This window comes from Mauremys reevesii, linkage group 1, assembly GCF_016161935.1.
Source record: "Mauremys reevesii isolate NIE-2019 linkage group 1, ASM1616193v1, whole genome shotgun sequence".
In the NCBI taxonomy this organism is placed as follows: Eukaryota; Metazoa; Chordata; order Testudines; family Geoemydidae; genus Mauremys; species Mauremys reevesii.
The window spans coordinates 210,304,144-210,319,032 of record NC_052623.1 but is presented as its reverse complement, the minus strand read 5'-3'; the positions used below and the strand labels follow the sequence as shown (position 1 = coordinate 210,319,032).

The window sequence follows — 14,889 nt, the reverse complement described above, 5'->3', positions numbered from 1 at the left end:
AAAAACAATTTGTCAACATTCAGAAAGTTCTGACCAGCACTAGTGAGTAGGGTATAGAATCCTTCTTCACTTCTGTCCCTAGGCTGCTGTGTAGCATTACTGTGCACTGATAAACAACTACCACCTTTCACACCAGAGCTGGGGAAGTGATGCCTTTTAAATCCCACACATTGTGAGACACATGGATGGAAATTGCTAGAGGCATTATTAAGAAAATATTCTTATAAATCAATTTCAGAAAGGGCTTTTTCTTGTTCCTGAAATGCCATATTGATCTTAAAGTGTACCCTTTTCTCTCTTTAACAGCTAATAAGAAAAAGGAAAACTGGTGGAACAGAGTCCTTTCCCCTCTACTCTTTTTATCTTCCTCAGATCAATCCCTGGATTGGTTCAAAGAAAGGCCTGTGTTTGATTAAACCCAGACTGAGCTGAGTAAACAGCTGGAAAACTCTTTTGGACTTTCTCACTTGCAGGGCAGACAGTTTGCAATCAGCCTGGCTTTGTCCCTGCAGCGGCTCCAACAAGAAAATCAGCAAGAAGAGTTTGTTTTTAGGAGACCACAACAGACCATTTTGGCCAAATATCTCATTTGGTTTTGTATTTGCCAAAGTGAGAAAGCAAAGTGAGGAAAATGGCAGAGTTGAAGGTAAGTGATACTGACACCAGAGAGAGAGAGAGTGTATGTGTGTGTAAGAGAGAGAGAAAGAGAGAAATATCCCATCTCTTTTTCCTCCCGCACCTCCACTTTCTTGTAAGCAGTTCCGTAGCTCTTTAAAGCCCAAAAGAGTGGAGAAAGGGAACTGCTAGAACATGCCTGCAATGAGATGCCTAATGTGTGGGGAGGAGCGCAGTAACTGCGGTGGTTTGGACAATTAGGGAGATGTAGCAGGGAAGTTGTCTATTGTTTAAACCTGAAGTCCATGTGTGAGTTAGGGACGGTTCTCTTGACAGAGATACCAAGTCTCATTTAGATTTAAAAATTCATTTCAAAGCAGGTTATACAGTCTCCCTTTCTTGGATGAAGGATTTTGTTTTGTTTAATTTGGGATGTTGTAAATCTCACTTAAGCAGATTGTCCCAGTTTGGGAGTCTTTCCATGTGGACTTTTGTCATCCCCCTCCCCCAGCACACCTCCTCCTGCTGATCTGGCTGCCTGGGGGTGTTCCCCAACCAGCCAATAACATTTGTCTTGCAACATCTGCCCTGCTGTTGCAAGCCTCTTAAACTAACCCCAAAGCTTTATATCATAGAAAAGTAGTTAGAGCAGGGGAATGTTAGGACGCCTAGATTCTAAACCTGGCTTTACTACTGACTTTCTAGGTTATCTTCGGCAAATCACTTCACTTCTCAAGTATCAGAGGGGTAGCCGTGTTAGTCTGGATCTGTAAAAGCAACAAAGCACTTGCATCCGAAGAAGTGGGTATTCACCCACGAAAGCTCATGCTGCAAAACGTCTGTTAGTCTATAAGGTGCCACAGGATTCTTTGTTGCTTTCACTTCTCAGTGCTCTTATACGTAAAATGGGGAGAATGACTTAGCTCACAGGGGGACTGTAACAAATTAGTGACTGCAAACTTTGGGAGAGATAATCAGGCTGTTTGGAGATACAGACCTCTGAGACAATAGTGGCTTTTATCCTGAAGAACAGGATTTCCAAGTAAGTGCCCAGACAGTTTAAGAATGACGTTCCTGAGCCAGCTAACCCCTTCATAAAGATCCGGTTCTTCACAGAAGGAGGTGTTGCTGTGTCAAAGATCCTCGTCCTTTCAGGAGAAAAATTAATCTTTCAAAAACTTGGAAATCCTTACTTCAAAATATCACAGTATGTGTCTGTTAAGGGTGATCTACACGTACACAAAAGTTAAATCATCTAACAGTACCTACCATCTACTCTTCCACCTAGAGATATGTACTTCGCTAATAGCACAGACATTTTTCATTACAGACTGAACCACCACAACCTTAACTCTGCCCACATGAGCAGGGGGAAATTTTGAGTAAGGGGAGAGCTGGAAGTCCAGCATCAAACAGTGGCAGAGTTAAGGTTATAGTGCATTGACTGTGGTGTATGAAGGCTGTGCTCTAGTGAAATGTGTATCTCTGGGTGGAGGAGTAGAGTCTATGTCCTGTTATATGCCTTACCTGTTCATTTCCTTGCTTTTGTGGTTTTGCATTAGGTGTTACGTGTAGACTAATCTTAACTGATGCACAATGTAATGTTTTTGTGTCTGAATGAATAAATTATTTTTCAGTATCACCCAACAGTAGTTGAAAAATGTATTATTCACAGTGCTTGAAGAGGGGCATTAATTATATTCCAGTCTATGTATTCAGACTTCAAAAGCATTTTTCCAGGCCTGCTGTCTAATCTCTCCAGCAAAAGGTTATCGTTTATAGGTCGGTGCCTGGCTCCCAAAGAGAGAGCTCCACTTCGCATCCCAGTCATTTAAATCCATGGATGTTGTTTCATTTTTTGTGTTGCACTGGTTTTTATCTCCCCCATTTTACTGAAAAATGTCAAAACAAAGACGAAGTGTAATCAGATGTATTCTTAAGATCACATTTACACAGAGTGCTGCAGAATTATGAGAGAAACACACATACACTAGAAACCTTGCAAACTTTTCACAGAAAAACCTTCTCCCCCATTCCCCTGAGCTCTCCCCTCACCAACCCACCCACACAACCCACTGGGATGGTTAGAAGTAGTGGTAAGCATGATGAAAACAGACAAGGAGTGCATCCCAGGGGAGGTAACTTGTCATAATTATCTTGTCTTGTCTCACATATAAGAACTTGGTGAAGGGAAGATTTCAAACAGATTTTAGGGTTGTTTTAACCTTACCAGCTTTTCTATCCCTGAAGAAATTACCAACATGGGGGGTCCCAGTCCTGTAACTGGATATATGGAGACAGATCTTTACCCCTATATAGAGTCCCACTGAAGCTGGGGGCTCCACTCTCCCAGATCAGTCTGTTCAGACTGGATCAGAAAAGTTCAAGCCGGGGAATCCACTACAGTTCATTGCCACGTTATCTGTCTAAACTCTTACCTGAATTCAGAGTTGGTGAAAGGTGCTGGACTAACAGCCCTGGAGAGTGAATCCCTCTGTTTACCCACAGAGCTGATACAGCCTGGGCAGTGGCAGGGCAAGTTTCCCACATGGTGCCCTGACACTGATTTTTAGGGTGTGTGTCCACAGCAAATGAATGTGTGATTGTAGTATGCGTATGCTTACTCACAGGAGCTTTAATCTAGCTAACACATGTAACAATAGTAAAGACATGGTGGAATGGACACTGGAACAAGCTAGCAACCCAAGTAAGTACCCAGGGTTCCTGGTGGGTTTGTACTGGGGTGTCTAGCCCATGTCCCCACATCTTCACTACTACAGTTACCTGTGCTAGCTAGATTAAAGAGAGTGTGGGTGTGCCTACGCACAGTGCAGTTATACCTTAATTTGTGATGTGACTATACCTTTGGTGGTGAGAGGGGAGTTCGGTCTCCATGGCCCTTTCAGTCCTTGGCCGCTCTGGTGAGACTATCAACACGCAGTCCAGTTGGTGCCAGTTGTGATAGTGCTTTGTAACGGGGCCACCCATCCACTAGGACTTGGACTTAGATCCACCAAACTAATTAAACATGCACCAAACTACAGTCCCACGGTGACAATGATTGTTGTCACTATTGGCATGGATTGGATTCAAACCAGTGATAGAGCTCGTATCGCCAGAGCCATCTGCACCCAACCCTCTTCAACATGTTTTTATTATTTTTTGCCAGTTGGAGAAATGTGCTCTAAAGTAACATTCAAATAACTGTCTTAGTTTAAAGGACTCTGGGGTTACACATTCATCTGTGTGTAGCCAGAGGAAAATGCTGCAGAGTTATAGATTGATCTGTAAGGGAGCAAGCTGAGGTGAGTCTTTTGGAATTTGCTATAGCAAAAGGCAAAGTACAACTAAATAAAATACAAGTCCTTGAAAGCAAGTCAGTACTAAATTAATGGCAGGACAATGTCTCCCTGCCCACAGCTACAGCCACGCCAATAAGAAGCAGTTTTCTTTTGGAGGCCCTCAGTGCAGTTACCTGTGATTTATTCTTTTTTTCTGTAGCGTCTGGAAAACTCATTTGACAAACAATGCCACAGCAGCAGCTTCCTTCACTCCTGCCAGTACACTGCAGCTGTGATGGGGAAGCTTGAGCAGGGCTCTGACAGTGCTTGTATGACAGGTCTCTAAACATCAACTCCTCCCTGATTTGACTCAATCCCTTAAAACCTGCAACCCCCACCCCTGAATCTCTGGGCTCTGTGTATTGACAGGGGATGACTAATGCCTCCGCAGCTACCCACTGACTGTGTGAAGTATGAGGGGAACACAGTGGCTCAGTCTGTCAGAAATCTGTCAGCATCCCAGTGCTCTCAAGTCAGTCTCATGCGCTCGGCTGTGTTAGATGCAGTGCAGCAGATTGTGGACCCAGAGCAGATTCAGTCATGAGCTGCTTTTGATGGTTCATTTCACAGCAAACAGGAATGAATAGTTTTTTGGTTTTTTTTAGGGGATCCTAATTTGGATGCAGCTGGGATTCTGTCCAGCTGATAGATTGGGTCAGCTGAGAGGGTATAAAGCTCTTTAGATTTGAGGGAGCTGATGGAGTCTCTTGTAATAACAATTTCACACAGCAGAGAGCTGAACCATGAGCTCATCTCTTTTCCCATATGTTGCTGCACTGTGGACATTATGCATCTGCGGATTTCTCTAGCTAGATTAGCAGACACACAAGCTAATCATGTCTCTGAGACCCACAAACTATTCCACCCTCCATCAGTTTTAGTTCAGAACATTTCACAGGCACATATAATATTCTGCACATGATCACATGGTGTCTTTTCCATATGCAGAGGCTTTTTGCATTAACCCTCCCCTCACTGTGGAGATGACATGTTGCATCTGGCCCAGCCTGCCCTGGCCTTGGAAAATAAGGTGCATTCCCCCCGCCCCACCACACACATGCTTACCTCACCATGTTTGCATCTTTGGTAAAGGTGAATGCAGTGAGCAGGGCTGGTTTAATTCTAGAACTGCTGCAGTCTCATCAGATCTTGCTGCAGTTCTGTTTGGGGAAAAAGAGAAAGGGAAAAAAAAAAAAAGCTCCATTACAATACATTTGCCAGGACTGCCTCTGGTGACCTGCTGTTTTGCATATCAATATGCATCTTGCAGTACTTCTTGCAGAAACACATGGAGACCAGAGTCCCAGTGATTTAGTCATTTGCAGGAGGAACAACAGGGAACTTTCCACCTCTAAACCATTGGTTCCCAACTGTTTGCTCCTCTAGAGCCAGCAGGGTTGGATTAAGGTGATCCGTGGCTCCCTGCACATAATACCGTGGGGACCTCCATGGCCCCTTCCCTATGCCATATTCCTGCCCCCTACACTGCAGTAGCTCTGGCAGGGTGCCCCCTCTACCATTCCACAGAGATGTCCCCTCATATTCATTTGCTTCCCTCAGGGTCCCTTCCTGCCTTCTGACAATGGTGGAAGGTGGCAATTTTGATAAATGGTAACATTTCCTGAGGTTTATCTTGATTATCCCAAGATCATGAGCAGCTTTTTAAAATAATTAAATATCATGAGTTCTGTGATCCTATCACAAGGATTGATATCTCTGCCAGTTTCAGTGCACTTTGAGATTATTGTGACAGCTAGTTGAATCCACTGATAAGCCCATCCAACCCCTACTCTTAAGTATTGAGTATTTCCACATCCATCCCCTGTGAATTTTTCTGTGGTTTGCATTATCATTTGCTAACTACACAGTGGTAGGACACAGCATTTACTGCCTTTTGAATGGTTTTCCACTTGGGAGCCTAGAAATGTTACAAATAAATCTCCGGAGAAAAAACACACACACACATACTGTGCAAGCCAGATGCTTTAAGTGTCATAGGATGCAGTTGAGAGGATTGTTTGAGACATTTTTAATCCTTCCAACCCCAAACATCAGCTGCTTCACCCAATATCAAGAAACCTGAGGCCTTGTCTACAGTGGGTGTTCAGCCACTGTTGTAGCTGCACTGATGTATCTGTATTGGTGCAAATACTCCCTTACCACCTTTAGTGGGGGAGGTAGTGTGACTTGACAACAGGGAGTGAGAGTGTCCAAAACAGTGTAGCCAGGTGGGGGCTGTTGCTAATTGCTGATGCTCCCAGTAACTGGTATCCAGTGGCAGTAAAAACTAAAAGGGCCAGTTCCCAGAGGTAAATGAGACCCAGGATTGTGCAGATGGACCTTGTGCTCACAGTGGGGAAGGAGGCTGAAGTCTTTGCAGACTGAGTTTCCCCCGACCCAGCCTTGTGGCCACTGTCAATCCGACCCCCTTTACGTGGGGCAGGGGAAAGAGGTTGCACAGCTGAACTGAATTGTTTGGTTTGTGACCAAAGTTCTGTAATCCACACCTGAGCCAATTAAATGCCTGGTACGTGAGGGCTGGGGTGGGCAAAGTAGCTCCCCCTCCCCAAGGTATAGTTAATAAACTTGCAGCTTGCCAATTAAACCCATCCCATGTGCCTGTCAATCATTCACCTGCTATTCTAGTCAAAGCCTAAAGTACACGTTCTGCTCTGGTGTGAATGGTGACTTGCACCAGTGCAGTTTATCATGGTTTGAAACGGGGGTTAGCCCAGTGTTAGGTTTGGGGGGGCAGAGTAGGAGGAGGGACTGTGAGGAGCCCAGCTCTCTTCCCTGCTGCCCTTGCAACAGGCAGGAGCTATATGCCTGAGGAGAAGCCAGGCTGAGAATTCTACCCCCTGCTCTGGAGCCCATGCAGGCAGAGCAGGCCTAGGAGGATGTGCAGCTCACTTTCTCTAGTGTGGATCCCCCATGTGCACATCAGCTTAGGAAACTAGATAAAACTTTTAAAATATTGCTTGTCTAACATGTCAGCAGGTGCTGGACATTAACTGAGCTCAAACCCAGTCAGACAGTAGCAGTTTGGTGCATATCAGTGACCTAGTTTGAGCTCCAGGTGTATGTGCACACACAAGATTACTGACAGGTCCTTTTACAGGGGGCACTGTATGTCAGACCTCCCATTACCCAAATGACTTCAGATTTGCATTACTAACCATGTCCTGGAGCCCAGTAAGTCACATCAGTTTAGAAGACAGTACTGGTATGCAAACAGATGTTACAGCACTTAGAAAAATCACCTCTTGCAGAGTAACCTTGTCTCAACATTAACTCCGGTGCTAGCACTCCATAATGTTAGTGAAGTGCTTTGATGTTGTTGTGTGAAAGGGGCTACTCAAGGGTATTATTATTCCTGAACCCAGGCATACTGTTATCTTGCATATCTAAAAAGTGCCGATATGATAGGGTGCTGGGTGCATTCACACGTGCAGACAGATTAGATTGAAAAGGAACCCTGGCTATCACTGCCAATATTATCGTTGGTTAATGAAGATAGATAAACCCCTGTTCACATATTGCAAAGTCAGTCCTCTGAAATAACCAAACCGAAATAGATCACTTGGCAAAGTCAAACTGTACCCAAAGAATTTGGAAAAAGCATATCTGTTTATTTTTAAACACTAATGTATGAGTGTATGTTTGTGTTGTTATTTCATAGTACATGCCAGGATTTGGTAATGAATGTGTCTCTGAAGATCCACGCTGTCCTGGAGCCTTACCAGAAGGACAGGTACTGATTTTATTTTTTTTTTAATAGCAAGGAGTAGCGTGAGCACCTGTTCCTCTGCTATTTTGAGTCTCAAGATGCTACCATGAATCTCAAGCCTGCCACTACAGAAATGTTAAGGAGCCTCCTTTTTGCAGCATTAGAACTGTGCATTAGTATAAGTTATAGTTAAGGGTTTCCAGTCAAATTTCCTATTTTCGTCATTCATAACTTTCCAAATTTTTCACCTTTGGGGCTGAAATTTCCAGGCCTGGTCTCTGTCCCAGAGTGATTTTTGGAGGAGGAAGTTGGAATAAAAATAGTTAAACTGTGTTTGAGAAGGAAGGGGGGGAGGGGGATTAACATTTTCCTCATTATAAAAAAGAAAAATTCCTGTGACTTTTTTCTCTCAGCTCTAGGTCTGATGTGGATTGGGATAGAAGCTTGAAATCTGGGAGAGAAATAGCCCTACAGAGGAGACGTGTTCCAGTCAAAACTGATTTTGATTAGACTGAGCGATGAGTCCATGATAGGGCAGTTTCTCCTTTCTAGGGATTGGGGCAGGGAATAGTTAGCTAGTCATGAGCTGACAGGCTCATTACAAAAATGTTAAAAGTGAATAAAATAGAATAATTTATTTCCAAATATATTAGTTTTTTAAAAAAAAAGTACTTTTCCTTGTTTTTTAAATAAAGGCCCACAGGCCTCACTTTCTCTCACTATCCAACTTCTAGAAATAAGAGCAAGTCATCAGGGAAATAAAGACTCTGGGCCCAGATCTGGTTTCATTTACGCCAAAGTAAATTCACTAAGCCTGATTCTCCACCACCTTGCATGTTGTGAAAGTGGTTGTACTTGGGCAGGGTGGGCATAAAACCCACCCACTGCAGGATGGCAGCATTTTACACCCTGCTCTGCACTCTGTAAAGGTGTAAATGCACAAGGTGCAAAGATGTGCAGAATTAGGCCCTGGAGCATAAACTGTACGCATAGGAGGAAAGAGTTACGATTGTATAGAGAACCTCAACTCTGGCATTTCCTGACTTCTGAGGACTTCTAATACCATTGTTTTTTTGCCGGGAGTGTATACTGTAGACAGTTAAACACAAGTCACAGATGGGTTAAATGCAGTCTAGAGGCCCACCTACCTCCACAATGCAGCCTACATAACTCTAGGTGCTCCATCCTGATGCTTGGCAGGCTCATTGCATGCTGGGACCTGTAATCTCCAAGGGCTGCTCTATTCAAAATGAGGGCAACTGCAACCTACACCAGTTTATGCACATTAGATGCATCCCTCAGACTCCTGGTTGCCTATGCAGCACCCTCAGTTGGGCAAAGTTTGGTTGCCCCTGACAATACACAGTGTCAAAACAGTTAATACAAGATTTGAGAATGAGGAAAAAATACCAGGTCCCAAAGGTCCCCTCTGCAGTATTTATAAGGCAGGCATCTGCAGTGATGCAAGCTAAGATAAAAACTATGGGGGCTATTGATCCCCCCACTTCAGAGCATACCATACTCACAAGGTGAGGTTTAAGGATTGAAGAACGAGGTGCATTATGAAGGCTTTACATTTTACTCTCACACACCTGGCACTGGATGCTGTTAGGGCAGAATGGGAGACTGCATGGCCCACTGGTCTGTTTTGGTACAGCAGGGTGGCAGGATACCAGGCTAACTGCAGATTGACTATAGGCCTGATCTGTTACAACAGGTAGCTGGAGATACCAAATGAGATGGACTATTTGTGTGTTCCACTAGGGCATTTATCTGGGTGCCTTAGTTTCGCACTGAGTTCACAACAAAGAGATGCCAGCCTAATTAAATGAAAACCTTTAGCCCCTTTCCTTGAAGAACAAATATTTCACCAATAAACTCATAGCAATTGTTCCACTCCACAGCAGCCAGAACCAAGGGAAAGGCAGAGCGAAGTGGGGGAGTTTGCACCCAGCTGAATCACTGAGCGGATGGTTCTGAAACCCTGCACAAATGCAAAGAATTCCACAAAGGCCACCAGGGGGAGCTAACCTCATTAGCATCCAGAGGCACTGTCCCATTTTTAATGCCCACTGTAGGCATCTTTTCCCTAGGTGAGGGGTAGTATAGTTAGGGGAACCATGGCAGTGATGGAGGGAAGTGTATCCATTCTCTGTGCAGTGATTGCATACTTACATACATTTGTGGCAGCTCCTGTAGGGCTATGAGCCAGGGGCCTTTACCAGCACTCTGCAGACAATGCAACTTTCTTACCAAGATCCGGATCAGCCCCTCCAAACATCTTGATGATAAAACAGTGTGCTTGATAACCAGTTGATGTTTTGGTTGCTTTATTGATAATTCCCCCATAACGGTTGCTCCTTAGTGGTTGTTGTAGAACTTAGCCTCTTCTTTGATTCCTTAGAGCGCTGTGTAAGTTCCAGTGTATAAGGAAATTGATCTCAGGGGCTGGCTGATACCCATTGTATCTCTAACCTCATGAGAGATGGAGGCACCATGCAAATATCATCACTGGTTAATCCTGTTATCAATGAGCAGAGGATGAGGCCATTGACAAGGTCCATACCGTTCTGAGTGAGTGGACTATGCTCCAGACCACCTAGAGGAATTGGGAATTTTCTTTGTGGTGATGAGACTAATGCTAATATTTGTGCAATTGTCTTTAATCGGTTTCCATCATTTTCTCTTTTGGTTTAGAATAATCCTCAGGTCTGCCCATATGGTCTGTATGCAGAACAGCTCTCGGGCTCTGCCTTCACCTGCCCCAGGTCCACCAATAAGAGAAGGTACCGTGACACTGCCCTGGGACAGACATGATATATTGCTGCGTGCAGGCAGCAAGGCTGGTGGTGAGATCTGACTGTACATACTCAGTATTTCCTGAGCTTGTAAACAACTCTGCTGCATGCTGGGAGGGGGGAACTGTTTGGAAGGGAGAGGAAAAATCTCAGTGGAGTGAAGTAGGGGGTAGATCTTTTGTGGGGGATGGGAAGGCCATGCTGGGAGTGGGGTGGGGTGCAGATCAAATAGTGAAGGAAAGAGGGAAGGTTTCAGTAGGATCAGGGGAAAGGGACAAAAGGTCTCAGGTGAGGGTGATGAGGATGAGCTGGTGAGGAAGAAGAAGGTCTCATGGAATGGGATCTGTAGGTGAAGAGGGAGGGATAGTTTCTCTGAGAGGAGGATCTCCGTGCTCTGGGGAACAAGGTGAGGGTCTCAGCCTAGTTGCTAGTGGCCATCACAAAAACATACCCTCGGAATTGGCCCTTATTGGCCCCTTCTTGGCAGTGTTAGAAGATGGGCTATGGGACTTGAACTTTCCTCTCATCCTAGAGAATGTCCCTGTGGGTCAGGGTTGAGGCCCACTGGCAGTGGCTGGTGTGGGGGAAGCTCCCACTGCCACCACTGGGCTGTATTTGATCTGTAGCTAAGTAGAGGCGTTGGTCTGTGGGCTGTCAAACTGGCACCAGCATGCAACTGACCACAAAGAATTCTCATCAGATGCTGGAAACAGTGAGTTGCTGTTTTGAAGAAAAAGTCCTGAAGTTCAGGCCATTGCCTGATTGCAAGAGATTGGTTTATCATGTCACTGCTCCTGCAGAGGCTTTCTGTCCCTTCCACTGGTTGATCAAATGAAAGGCAGATGCATCATCTGAGCTGCCTACCAGTGCTCTGCTCTCCAGGCTGGTGCCATCTCTCAGGGTGCGTGGGAAAGGGGATGACTCATTGTATCTGCATGGAAATGTCCTTGATGGAAATTTTCCATCTCCCAAGGAAGAGCTCCTCCCCCACCCTCTCCAAACTGCAGTGAGCAACCTTAACAATGCAGAGAGGTTGTGGCATCCCTGTTTGTTGCCTTCCTGATTATCTGGCCACCTGCCTGGTTCAAAGCCCATCTCCTGGCTTAGCCCATTTTCTGTGTGCGTGCTAGCTCAGGCACCAGGTGTAGAGAGGAAGAGAGGCTCAGGAACTGGCATAGTGGACAGAAAGGAAGTAGAGTGCAGATCCATTCATTTATCCAAAGGTTCAGGGCCTTGGGTTATGTCAGGGCTACATAGGAAGGGAGGCCTGTGGCAGAAAGCGGGGCTAGGGTGGAACTCAAAGCCCTGGCCTGACTCCCTCTGCAGTGTTCAAAATGCAAACTCAGATGTGGCTCTTGAGCCCCTCTCTAGCTGAAGGGGCGTGCTCTGAGCTCCCGACCCCAGAGCACAGTCCAGAGCAGGCCAGGTGGTTTTTCAGGATGGCCAGCTTGAAAGGGGCTGTGCTTGAAGAGAGAAATTACAAGGCAAAATAATCTCAGGAGACAGAATCACACTTTGGTTTCCTGGAGTTTGATCAAACAGGCTTGCACTGAAATTCCCATGCTGCATTTACCCTCTAAAGCCCAGTTTCCTCAGGGGAGCAGGTGTGTGTGTTAACCCTTTCATTGCTACCCAGACAAGACTGTGTTTCTAACGGGGAAGTGGCAGCACTAGTTAAATATGTTCACCAGGGAGGCAAGGAATGCTGGGCTGAGCTGAATCGCAGAGCATATTGCACCTGCCCTGCTTTGGCTGTTGTGGATATGTAACACCGAGAGACCCCAGTCGTTGGCAGGCAGGAGTGAACCTGGAATCTCTGGAGCTTAGCGCATGAGCCTCTACTGCATGAGCTAAAAGCCAGCTGGTGCTTAGCTAAGGCTGTAGAGCAGATTCATTTAACTCTCTCTCTAAGGGCTTGTCTTCACTTACATTTTATAGCGCTCTAACTTGCTGGCTCAGGGGAGTGAAAAATCACCCCCCTGAGCACAGCAAGTCTGAGCGCTTTAAAGCGCTATTGTAAACAGGCTCATGGAGGCGACAGCGCTTTGAAGTTTCCAGTGTAGCCATGCCCTAAGTGGTCTCAGTGCCACTAGATGGGACAGAACACCACCCCCAGGAGTGTGTGGGTTACAGATGTGCTGCATTCCACGTGAGGCGTGGCTGTTTCTGCTCCACACACTGGTGAATAATGCATTGCCCGAGGCCAGTGACCCAAACAGACAGTTTTTGGAGCACAAGTTGTTTCTGCTGCAAGGGAAAGTAAATCAAGTCATTCAGTTACATCCTGTTCATCAAAGTCTGCAGCTTTGGGCTGGGATCTCATTAGATTTCATAAACTAGACAGGGACATGTCTGGCTAGTGCTTGGATCGAGATCTCTGGAGAAAACCCACATGGATTTGGGAACCGCTGTTGATGAAAGAGTAAGTGATGGTAAGGCTAAGATTTTGTCACAGATATTTTTAGTAAAAGTTACGGACAGGTCACGAGAATGAAAATTCACGGAAGCCATGACCTGTCCCTGACTTTTACTAAAAACATCCATGATAAAATGAGGAGCCTGGGTGGCTGCAGGTGGGCTGGAAGCTCCAGAGTCCCCCTCGGGTGGGGGCTCTGAACTCCAGGGGTTCCCCCTGCTGCCATGGAGGCTGGGAGTTCTGGGGGTCCCTTCTGCTGCCCACGGAGGCGGATAGTTGCGGGGGCCCCCGGGGCGGCGAGGAGCAGCAGAGGTCCCCACTGCCGCCCGCAGCAGCTGGGAGCAGAGGCAGAGAGCTGTGGGGGTCCCCCCACCACCTGCACTGTCTGGGAGTTCTGGGGGTTCCCCCTGCCGCCCGCAGTGGCGGGGAACATTGGGAGGTCCCCCCTGCCGCCCGCAGCGGTGGGAGCTGCACAGATCACTCCATTGCCAGAGGCAGCCAGGAGCGGTGGGGGTCCCCCCTGCCACCTGCGGGGACAGTTAGTGGTGGGGGTCTCTCCTACTGCCCACGGTGGCCGGGAGCTGCAGGTGGTCCGCCTGCCACCAGCGGCAGCAGGGGACCCTGCAGTTCCTATGACTTCCGTGACCTCCATGACTAAATCACAGCCTTAGTGATAGGTAACCCAGTGTGGTGCTAGAGGGTGTCAACTTTCATGAAACCTAGGCCCTGACTACCTGTGCTCACTAACCATCCCATGGCACTGTTTGCAGGAGTACGATGTTACTTCCAGTAACCTGCCAAATGCAAACTCTAGCAATTACCTTCTGCCTGCCTATAACTCCCCTGTAGTTTTAGGATATGTCTTCACTGCACAGTCAACCTGGTCTCTTACCTGAGTTATAGGCCAACCTCCTTCCCATCCACGCAGAAACTCTCTGACTTGCGTTTTTAGGTACTACAAAACCAGGCTAGCTGACCCAACTAGGGAGGATTAGAACCCATACTTTGCTTTCACTCTGGCTACAACCCAGGACACAGGCTAAAGTACTCAAGTGTTGATAGTCCTCCAATGCCTTCCCACAGTTCCCCAGGAGGTATAGACAAGTTTTCTTGCAATTGACAAAATGGACTAGGAAACAGTCCCAGAGCATCTCAGTACACAGAACCATGTGCTATGCCCCCAGACACACACAAGCAAGAGGAGAAACAATGAGGACACAGTAACAGGGGTAGGGCTTTGCAGGGTGGCTTCTCACATCCAGGGTAGGCTAACCCTGGTGCCAGTCATCCCCGTTAACTGGGCAGTGAAGAGACACCTTTAGTTAAATACTATGTTCTTCGCTGCCAGCTCTCAACCGTTGTGTAGTGTTGCTGTGTGCTGTTAGCCACTGAATTCAACCCCAGATGTGGCTGTATTTCCATGAGAGATAAGGTTATCCATATTCATATGTCTGTGTAATTATGGCCCATAAAGTACTTTGGGATCTATATAACTGTGAGGATTGATTGGAGAATTGACATACAAGAGGTCCACTTGATCTCATTGAAAATTTCATAGGTGCTGTCAAGAGCACAGAAACCGCTATTTGGAGAGTCTGGGCTTGGTCTCACTGGTGTTTTCTTTCTCTGTAGCTGGCTGTATAGAATTCTACCCTCTGTCTGTCACAAGCCCTTTAAACCCATGGCTCAAGGCCACCTGACACACAACTGGGATGAAGCGGAGGCTGAACCCAACCAGGTAACCAGATCTGAAGAGAGGGAACATCAGTATATGGAAACTCTATGATTGTGTTCAATGGCAGCCCCACCATGCCTAAAGCACAATGGGAACTGCACTTTTAAAATGTTTGTTAGCATGAATCTGGCACTGAAATAAAGACAAATGTGTGTTATTAAAATCCCAAAGACACATTTTGGTTCTGACAATACTATAACAACAGATAACTGCTCTTCCTTAGTCTCTTCCATCCAAAGATCTCCATGCGCTCTACA

At 46.2% G+C, this 14,889-nt stretch overlaps 1 protein-coding gene across 8 annotated transcripts in view; it reads left to right on the top strand.

The window, feature by feature from the left end:
- HGD (homogentisate 1,2-dioxygenase) overlaps window positions 1-14,889 on the top strand; it is a 59,144-nt gene that overhangs the window by 15,852 nt on the left and 28,403 nt on the right. For 4 of the 8 annotated variants that reach the window (XM_039528838.1, XM_039528829.1, XM_039528821.1 and 1 more), the window contains exons 2-5: window positions 474-646; window positions 7,636-7,707; window positions 10,381-10,469; window positions 14,530-14,635. In XM_039528838.1, coding sequence (XP_039384772.1) covers window positions 632-646; window positions 7,636-7,707; window positions 10,381-10,469; window positions 14,530-14,635 — 282 coding nt within the window. In that variant the 5' untranslated portion in view covers window positions 474-631. Of the gene's footprint in view, window positions 1-306; window positions 647-7,635; window positions 7,708-10,380; window positions 10,470-14,529; window positions 14,636-14,889 lie in introns of all 8 variants that reach the window. The other 4 variants (XM_039528786.1, XM_039528797.1, XM_039528785.1 and 1 more) reach the window with 2 other exon arrangements.